This window comes from Pteropus alecto, unplaced genomic scaffold (assembly GCF_000325575.1).
Source record: "Pteropus alecto unplaced genomic scaffold, ASM32557v1 scaffold41, whole genome shotgun sequence".
Lineage (NCBI taxonomy): Eukaryota > Metazoa > Chordata > Mammalia > Chiroptera > Pteropodidae > Pteropus > Pteropus alecto.
The window spans coordinates 433246-443583 of NW_006430464.1; the positions used below are offsets into that span (position 1 = coordinate 433246).

Sequence of the window (10338 nt, forward strand, 5' to 3'; positions counted from 1 at the left end):
TGAACAAGCCCGATCCCATCTGATCTCGGAAGCTAAGCAGGATCGTGCCTGGTCAGTACTTGGATGGGAGACCACCGAGGAAGACCAGGGGCTGTAGGTATAATAAATAAAAAAAATAAGGGATCGTAAGCTGACAGGGTCCTTGCAATCTGTGAGGTCAACCAAGGATTGCCTCACCTTAAAAACAAAAACAAAAACATGAAATAGCCCTTTTACTCATAACACGGGCTGTAAATGAGAAGTTTGTAAAGGCTAAGTGTTGGCAAGCAAAGTCTGTAAATGCAAACCCTTGCGCACAGCACGGGGAAGCAAAGACTGTGAAGCTCACCTGAAGAGCAATGTAGTTTTCAGTCTGACTGAGTATACTGCTATCCAATGATCAGGCAATCCCACTCCAGAGCACTCACCTCTGAGAAATGTCCCGACCCCTGAGGGACATTTACAAGATACTGTATAATGGCATCGGTTGTGGACACTGGGAGCAGGAAGTAACCTAAGCGTCCATCACTGTGGGAATGGATCAGGGTGGAAGGTTGAATGATGGTCCCTAATGATATGCACGTCTGCCATGGTAACAGGCTCTCACCTTGACACCTCCGATGTGGGAGTCTGGCCTCCTTTTCCATCCTGAAAATGACCTCTGGGTTGGGAACGTGATACCCTGTTAATGAGAAAGGACATCGGATTTGGACGTGGTCTTGAGCTTCAGAGGCCATTCAACGAAGCTTTGCTTCTTTCACTTAGAACGAAATAATACTCAGAGATGCTCAAAAAGAATCAACGATTTAGGACAAACCGAAGACAAACCCATTACAAACTAGAGATGGCCCACTGCGTTCCACAAGGCAGGACAGGGCCTTGTGGGGCCCGTCCAGATTCCCAGGGCCCGTCCAGATTCCCAGGGCAGGTGTGCTCACCCACGGAGAACAGGTGGCTACAAATCTCCAGCATCACGTCCTGGTACAGGTGTCTTTGGGCAGGGTCCAGCTGCTGCCACTCCTCCCTGCTGAAGTCTATGGTCACATCCTCAAATGACACTGGTCCCTGTAACGACATACTCAGCTCAGTGTGAATTAGTCATCACTGTGAGTGGGAAAGTTACACGGAGAGACCCGTTTTTAATATATATATATATTTTAATAGTGTTGATGTTTCGTTTGAATGTTTTCTATTAAAAAAATGTTTCTGTCAGGTTGAGATGATTTTTAAACACTACTGAAGTATGTAACCTCACAATATATTGGTTCGCCATGGTAAAAAGCCGTGCATTTATTATACCGTTTTTAAAAAACAGAACATCTCTGTAATTTGAATGCAAACCTATCACAGGTCAATGATGCGCTGTTTATTACTATGGCCACTCACTATTACTTTAAAACACACCGAGTGTTACGAAATACACAGAATAACTTAGACTTTCTGGACATCTTGAGTGTCCCCAAGAATCCTGCTTTCTTGTTCCCAAATATCAAATATTAATACCTGCGGGCAATTTGGAAACACTGTTGTCTGGCATTTCGATTTGTCTTTTAAAACAGGAAATAATACGTGGTCTTTAAGCATGCACCATCATCCTCTCGCTCAATAAACTACGAGGACGGGGTAGAACCGAGCTAACCCCGCAGAGCAGGGAAGCAGGAGAAGGGTGGGAAGCAGCTGAGAACATGCAAAGGCCCAGTGGTGGATGGCGGATCTTGGCCTGCACTGAGCAAGAGGCAGCTGTCACCTTCCTGTCTGTGGCTAGGGTTCCCACCCGGACCAGGGGCCACCTTTCCTTCTCCTTTGTCCCAGGGTTGACTCTCTTCTCCAACAGTCTTCATCGACCAGTCTGTTCTCTCTATCACACAGAAGGCCAGTGAGTGCGAGGTGACATCAGCCTCCTGTGGTCCGCTCTCAGCGGGAGGAGCCAGACTGTCTGGGGCACAGAGAGCGTGGAACCTGCTGCTTCCTGGGTCCGCCCAGAAGTTCAACGACTCTCTCTGGGGCCGCTCTGCGTACCTCACACGATCCAGCCTGTTCCTCTGGACCCGGGACCCGGAGTCTGTGGGGCAAGTTCACATCTGCAGGCATGTCCCCTCCAGGCTTCAACTCGGTCTCTTGCAGACAACTCTGCTTTTCCCAGGAGCCCAAAGCTGCGCGGGCATGTGGAGGCTCGGATCAGGGCCGATCGGGGCCTCGAAGGCACGGCTGACGCGGGGGCTCTGCGGAGACACCAAGAAGCCCTGGAAGGACAACGACCACGTGGTCACTTATCCGACATTTGCTCCACACAAATATTTCTGAGGGCCCTTAGGTGAAGGTCACTGGGCTAGATACTATGAAATAAGCAAAGTTCAAAAAAGCCCAACTCTAGTTATTAATCGGTGAAAAAGAAAAGACCGTGAGTTTGGACTAAACTTAACGAAGGCTTAATGGCATCTCTGCCACCTTAACCAGGGAAATATGAAGCTACTACCTTTAGCTGTAGCTTCCAGCACCGGGAAGAAGCCACTGACCACAGGCACTGGGAAACTTACATGACACGAGGCTTATTAGCCTCCGGCACCTGCCTGGCACGTGGTAAACGCGGATAAAAACCAGCAAGCCGCAAGTCAGGTATCGGCTGTCCTGTTTAATGTTCACAAACACTATCAGCTAAAGGGTACAACCATTATTAAACCCATTTTGTGGATGAGGAAACCGAGGCTGAGCGCTGTTACATCATTTGCCTTAAGGTCGATCTGCCCGCAAAGGAAATCGGCCCCAAGTCTGCCTCATTCTAAACTGCACACACTATCCCGTCAGCTTCCAGAAACACCACTTCCATGTCCTGCGGCCCCAGGGGAGCCGAGGCTCTGAATCTGGCCATGTCTGGCAGGTCTGATTCAAGCTGCTGGACATTTCCGTGGCCATGCATAACGCCCGAGGCATCCCAGCCTTTTCTGACAAAGATAAAAATTTCAACTCACTGTACACGACCTCACCTTGGCCTGAAAAATCTGCAGACGGTACCGGGGCCACAGTCACTCATCATGTCTGGCCCTGTCCACAACGAGTTATCCCCACCCCCGCCCATCCAGCTTATCTCCAGAAATCCCCAGTGAGTGACCCAGGCGACTGTCAGAAGGCCATGCAATGCCTCCCACACATGCACACGGCCAGGCTCCTGAAACCATTACTAACTACCCTGACTGCCAATAAATGTCCCAGGAAGTGATTTCCACGGGACCCAAAAGAGTCCCCAGCAACCGGGGTTCAACATAACACACCCCGATAGGAAACCATCACCGATCCGCTCCACTGCCAACCACCGACCCTTCCCACGTCCGCAGGCCCCCAAGTTGCGGCCAGCACTGACCCGACCATCCACCTCTGAGGGACCCCAACCCTTGCTACCCAGGAAGCGACGCGGGCACCCTCAGCAGCCCCCATCACTGATCCCCCGGCTTCTAGCCGACGGGTTTCCAGGCATTGCCCTGAGCTCCCCACTCTACCCATTCCCTAGGTCCCCAGTCACTGCCCCCGGCCGGAGCGCGTCACAGTGACCCTCGAGGTCCTCCGATCCCCGAAGTCCCTGCTCCCCATCGATCGCCGCCTCCCACAGCCCCCTCCCCCAAGCAGCGGATCACGTCCCCCAAATGTCCCCCAGGAGCACGCACCTCAGGACGCCCTTTCACTGTCTCCAAAGAGGCGAGTTTCACGCGCCGACGACATGAAACCCGATCTTAAAGTACACTCGGAATGTAAGTGACAAAAGCACCGACACGCACCCAGAAACCACAGAACGACTGGAAACTAACGAGCCCATCTTCCAGCTTCCAGGAGAAAACCCCCCTTGGCCCACAGCCCCCCGTCACTACGACCACCCCGCAGACCGCGCCCCCATCGCCGCCCCCATCGCTGCCCCCCGCGGAAGCCCCGCCGCTCACACTGCAAACCACCTGGACGTCCCGCGTGCGACAGGCGTGCAGCGACCGGCTGACAACGTAGGCGGAACGGTCGCTCCCGGGTTGGGCGGCGGCGTGCGCATGCTTACGAGAACCTTCGAAGCCGCAGCGTGCCAGTAGTTATCATGGCGTAGTACAGGGACGCTCCTCCGCGGTTCGCTCTTTCAGGAACCGTCAGGCGAACAACATGGCCGCCCCCATAAGCCTTATGTCACTGGAGGCGGCCATGTTGGACGCACTTCCATTCCGTACAGCCGGGATCGCGTTTGCGATCTCACGGAGTAAGGTCTTGGGGTTGTGCCACGTTGGCAGGCGACCTAATAAATGCCTGCGTATGTACAGCTGTAGGAGAAACTGGCATTGCGTATTTCTAAAAAAAATACATTTCCCTGTATATTCACCCTGATTTAAGCCTCACCCTCAGAATCCAGGTCTCCTGCCCCCTCTTCCTTTCAATGACTCACACTCCAATGAATGAGACGTGTGGGGAACCCGAAGGGTGTTGAGCTCCGCAGACGAACTAGACAGTACTGGGGGCGGCTCCAGGACGCCAGGCTCTGAAGACTGGGAGAGGCTCGGGGGTTGTTGGCCCTCCAGGCTCCAGCTCAGCCTGGCAGGGGGGGTCACTGTCAACCGCAAGGAGCAGACACAGGCGTTGGCCCTTCGGGTTTGATAGTGTGGAGCTATTATCCTCCAGATGAGAGAAGAATAAGGGAGAGAAAGCCGCGGAAAGATTCTGGAGCCGACTGCCTGGATTTGAAGCCAGATGTTCAAGTTTGAACAAGTTAGTTAAACTCTCTCTACTTCAATTTCCCGTTTCATAAGGCTGGGAGGGTTAAATAATTAAATTATCACGTGCAAAAGGTTTAAAAGAGTGCCATTACATAATAACAAGCTTTTACATGAGGAATTTAATATATATGGCTATATTTTTGTCCATTCGACACATATTTATTGGGTTTCTGCGATGTGCTCAAGAAAACATTGCTTAAGATCATTGTTTGCGAAAGTGTTTGAGGATTTCAACATTTTCCCCAAGGACCTTTGGTAATCCTTTGATGTTCCAATTGTTCCGTTTCGAATCATCACGCCATTATTCCTGTTGATGTACTTAGAGTAGAAACGGGTTTAAGTCTTCTGGACCCTCCCAGATCCACGGTTTGGGCACATTTGGCAAACATCCCTTTCATCGTTGATCTCATGAAATCTCGCATCTCTTGAGAGTTTTTTCAGTTTTGCCTGTTATTTCTTTGCATAGTATGCACATCGTGTTGTAGGAGATCTTCATCATCCCGCAGAGAGACCGAGTGCGGTAGGTATTTGTGATATTGTGATTTAAAATAAGAAATACAGTGTGACACATTTGTTCTTTATTCCCGTTTCCCCCGCACGGAGCTCCCTAAACCTTTGGAATTTCCTAAGTGCTAAGGACTGTAAAGTGTCTTTTGTTATGTTAATGAGCAACTTTGGGCTAGAGGGTGAGGGTGGAGGCTGGTTGCCGGGAGAACCATCTCTGTGATTAGAGGGTTGGAACTTTCAGTCCCGCAGCGCCCCTCCCCCACCTCTGGGGAGGAGAGGAGCCGGTGGAATCAGTTGCCCCGGGCCGATGATATAATGAATCACTCCTATGTAGTAATGAAGGTTCCATAAAAATCCAAAAGGACGGGCTTCGGGCATCGCCCGGGTTGGTGAACATGTAGAGACCTGGGGAGATGGCGAGCTCGATGGGGAAGAGCTGGGAAGCCCTGCCCCCTTTTCCCATACCTTGCCCCATGCATCTCTTCCACCTGGCTGTTTGAGTCTTAGCACATTCTCCGGCCCCGGAAACTCAAATAATCGGAAGGGAACTTGTGACTTCGTGTAACCACAAGTCAGACGGTTTTCGGGGGGGCAGCTCAGCAGGCCAGGCACTGTGTCTGGGGGTGGGGGAGATGAAGAAGGGAGTGGTCGCGGTCTGAGGAGATGGGGTCTCGGGAGGTGAGGGGCTGGATGAAATGGGAAAGGTCCTGAATCTTCAGGACCTGCTGCGAGAGCCTCCACGGCTCCAAAACCTGAGAAAGGAGAGATCTGAGGGGGAGGCAGAGGATTGATTCAGGGTAATGAGAGTAGCAGATAACACAGCTGTCTAGGGCCCATCTGGGAGAGGAAAACCACAGTACAAAGATAGAGCTTAGGGGGGAACCCGAGGAAGCTCTGCAGAGTCGAGCTCCTCCTTGCGTCCAAATAGACACCAGGACATCAACAAATGTCCCGCCCAAGCCAGGAGCTGCATCCACAGCGCCCAGGCTCAGTCCCAGCCTCTGACCTTGGCCCTCCCCTCTCAAAGGAGTTTAGGAGCTTGGCCAGTGCTTTACAAGTCTCCTGTGTGCCCAGACCTGGACTGAAGATGAGCACGAGATGGGAGGATTGGTCCTGCATGGTGGGAGAAGCACCTGAATTCCTGGCTCTCCTGGCGGAAAGAAGGAGAAAGGTCTTGTTGTGACCGAAATAACCAGGCCCAACTCGAGTGCTCTAATCCAAGAGACAGTTTATTAGCCGGCGGCTGTCCTTGCCAAAGAGCAGCCCCGAGACGCAGGGGCACAAAGGTTTTAAGCCCTCGATTCCATCCCCCACATCCTTAATTTTTACACAAAAGACTATATCTCCTCCATTCATTAACTGATAACTAAGAGGTGGGTAAGCAAGCAGGGGTACAGAAGCAGAATGCGTCATTGTTAAAATATTTTGTACCTATAGGCAGTGATCCGGCCAGTAAATCCCTCTAGTTAATAAATTTTTAGCAGATAACTAACTAGAAGTGAGACATGGCGGTTAGTACATACCATGTCTTATCCTTAACCTATTGTTTCTAAAGGTGAGGTCACTACAGTCTCTAGGGGCAAGGAGGTGTGGTCTGCGTAGGGAAGTGAAAAGAACAGCTCCCTTCTGAAGTGTCCCTGTGGTGAACTGGGCTTAATTTGTTCTGACCTTTTAGTGGTTTGAATGTTCCTTTCGAAGAGAAAGGTCTGAGGCAAAGCACAGAAATAGATGCCAGATGTCTGCCGAGGAGGACTAGTCGGATGGTATTAGGGGTTCCGAATAGGCTTTCCAGTGTCAGGGATGTGACCCGCTATGACTGCTGTTCTTCCAGTGGGGATGTGAGTGGGCTGCGGCAGAGGAGGGTGGCAGGCAGCTGGAGCTAAATGTCACAGAGCTACATGTTGGTCTCTCCATAGTGTCCCTGGAGGAGCGTACGGGATGTGAGCTGCAAATACCAGGGTCTGTCATGTGCAGGAGGGCTTGTGTGTCCCGGTGCCCTGTGCTTGCTCCTACCCGCTGGATGGATGGAATCACTCAGGCCCACTCTACATCTTCTGGTTCCTGGAAGGGGCCAACCTACAACAGGATCTTCCGGTAGATACGAACAAACCAGGTCAAAAGCTACAAAAGAGGACCTGGGGTCACTTCCTTATTGTCGGGGATCCCCAGACCAGCAAGTCTTCCCTGAACCTCAGACACGCCAGGAAGAAAGGTGGCAGGGTATACTTACCCTGTAATTGGAGAGAGACTCTTAAGTTCTCCTGGATATGGGACACCCTTATCTCCTTGAGCCCTGAAACAGGTCCCTTGTCAGAGGTCACCATCATTTTACAGCCCTGGTACCACGCCACCACTGTCACCTGCCAGGTAACCTTACTGGGGTTCCTTGTGACCACAGAAATAACCATCCAGCTCAATGTCTCACGTGAGTGCTGGGCCAGGACTCCTGGGTTGTTGCGGGCAGTGGCTGTGTTGTGACCGGAATAACCAGACTCAACCTGAGTGCTTTGATTATAGAGGCAGTTTATTAGCTCCTTCCAAAAGGAGCAGCCCCGAAATGCCAAGATACAAGGTTTTGAAGCCCTAAATCCCATCCCTCATTCTGTCTTAAACACAAAGGTCCATCTTTCTCCTAAGTGTCGTATATATGCTGTCCTGAATCTTTTTCAAATTAACAATAATTCTTGGGAATCTTGCTGTGTTAATAAAGAACTTCATCCTTTGTTTTTTACAACTGCAAAGCAGTCCACTGTGTCGTAATGTCTTTAAATAATCATGTGCCCATGGAAAAAATATCTTCTACTTATAAACACCAGTGCGATGAATAACGTTCACCTATTTTGTAAGGATGCCAAAATATCTATGATTTTGAATTCCTCAGTCAGAGGGCACATGCATGACCAATTGTGATAGATAGGGCCAAATGGCTTTCCAAGAGGTCGTATAAGCACAAAACAGATAAAATAATAAAACGCTAATGACCGCCCTCCAAATGTCTCTCTGATCACAACACTGTGTCTCTCTGATCACAACACTGTGTGTCCCCCTCAAAATGACAGCCTTCACCTGGTGGAAAGAGGGCAGTTTGGGGAGACTTCAGACAGCTGTGGGTCTGAATTCTGACTCTGTCACTTATCAGCTGTGTGATCACCTCTCTGAGACTTAGTTTTCTTAATTTGAATGAGTATCAAGGGACCACCAGGACCAGCCCAGGCAGAAAGGTGAGGGAGGGGGAGGTGTCTGCTCCAGTCCCGAAGTCTGATTTCAAATTGAGAAAGCAGGAAGGAACTGAGGCCTCAGGAAGGACCCCCTGGGCCTCTGGGATGAGAAGGGACCATGTTGAATTGCGGCTCTGGAACCCCCTCTGTCCAACTCCAGGGAGGCAGTGTGCAGTCCAGAGAATGACTTGGGTGGAGCGATGGAAGAATCAGATGTGTCTCATACACCTCGTGTCCCCGACGAGATGTGCCGGCCTTCCCGTGTCTGCCAGTGAGCCCCTTGGAGGCCCAGCTCGCTGCAAGGGTCATTTGGCAGCGGGGGCTCAAGTACACGCAGGCTGCTAACAAACTCTGTGACCCTGGGCAAGTGCCTTCTCCACAGCCTCTTTACCGCTGTTAGTTTTGCAGAGTAACAGCACGTTGCTGTGGCGTGATCAATTCTAAGACCCACGGAGCCAATTGAGATGAATTATGAGCCTTTATGAGCCGGCCGGGCAACTGACTCTCTACCACGCAGGGTTCGCAGGGTTCGAGGAGATCAGCCCCGAGCTCTCAAAAGAGGCAGCTCATAAAGCCTAGAACCACACCCTGGTTTAACATCAAACAAGCAAACAGATTAACCACACCCTAGTTAACATCAAACAAGCCAGCAGATTACAGAAGCAGAAGTTGGCTGTTAGCATATCTTTGTCCAGAACCACATCCTTAACAATGTTCGCTGCCTCTTGCTTCCCAATAGGGGCTATGTGTCCCCCCCCTCCCCCCGGACCAGAGCTAAGCAGAATTTCTTGGAAGATGCTTTCAAAAGCATCTGGGAATGGCCTGTCTTCCCTAAAAGATCTGGGGGCTTGAATTCATTGGCAGTTGAAAAAACATCAGATTAAACAGAAACGAGATACCACTTTGCACTCAACAGATCAGGAAATGAAGAAGGACAGCAACTGTGGGGATTTTGTGAAGAGACAGGAGCCTCTGCCATGGTGGTGGTGAGGCCGTAGACTGTCGAGGCATTTTGGGAGCTGGCAACACTCTCATGAACTGACTGTATTTGCTTTGTGACAAATCACTGATCTGCACACTTAGCCATTTGTATCTTTTGCACGTTACACACATTGCAATATAAAAAATTTTTTAGTTCATAAAGAAAGTAGCCAGCAAAAAAAAAAAAAAAAAAAATGCAGACTGTATGATGCCATTTACATAAAGGTCAAAAATAGTAAAACCTAAACTTTGACATTTAGGGATGCGAGTTTCATTGGTAAAAATATATTATTCTCTAAGGTGCGTAATAGGAATGCGATGAACATCCTTGGAGAAGGTGATGGGGAAAATTCCGACGTCCCTCTGTGTAAATGCTTTGAATAGATAACTCACAATGAAGGATCACGGTTAATGGAAAAAAAAGAAAAAAAAGAAAAAGAAATGTCGTTTACAATCACATCGATGTATGGAACAGATGTATTATCATTTCCCTCACTTCGAGTTAGCAAAAGTGAAAAAAGCCCACCCCACAGGCACCCTCACGTGCTGTTGGGACGGTCAGAGAACAGGGACATTTGGAAAACGTCGGGTTGGCCTGGGGTGGAGCTGGAGATCTTCACTGCTCGCATGTTCTATTAAGTCCAAACGCGTTTGGCTCTACGTTCCAAAAAGCCTGGCTTTCGGAAATTCTAGCAAACAGGGCTTTATTTTGGTCACATAACGAGAAGTCTAGATATGGGCCGCGCTGGCTTTGCTTCGCGCAGGGCGCGGGGGAGGCGCCGGGGATGCCCGGGCCCCAGACCAGGGCGGCGGCGCCAAGCTGACCTTTCTGCCCCCGGGGCCGGCCGCCACCTCGGACACAGCTGCTCCCCTGGCTGGAGGCCCAGACCCGGTTCCGGTGGCGCCAGGCCCTC

The 10338-nt window shown here is 50.5% G+C and overlaps 1 protein-coding gene and 1 long non-coding RNA gene across 2 annotated transcripts in view; one reads left to right on the top strand and one right to left on the bottom strand.

Moving 5' to 3' along the window:
- ZNF175 (zinc finger protein 175) overlaps positions 1–4024 on the bottom strand; it is an 11464-nt gene extending 7440 nt beyond the window's left edge. Inside the window, exons 1-4 of the mRNA XM_006904981.3 lie at positions 3909–4024; positions 1999–2222; positions 918–1044; positions 587–661 (exon numbers count right to left, since the gene is read on the bottom strand). Coding sequence (XP_006905043.2) covers positions 587–661; positions 918–1044; positions 1999–2070 — 274 coding nt within the window. The 5' untranslated portion in view covers positions 2071–2222; positions 3909–4024. The remainder of the gene's footprint in view (positions 1–586; positions 662–917; positions 1045–1998; positions 2223–3908) is intronic.
- A 326-nt stretch (positions 4025–4350) lies between these two features.
- On the top strand, positions 4351–8211 carry LOC107195890. The gene is made up of 3 exons (XR_001517206.2): positions 4351–4710; positions 5185–5238; positions 7142–8211. It is a non-coding gene; the product is annotated as an uncharacterized LOC107195890 (long non-coding RNA).
- The last annotated feature ends 2127 nt before the right edge of the window (positions 8212–10338 follow it).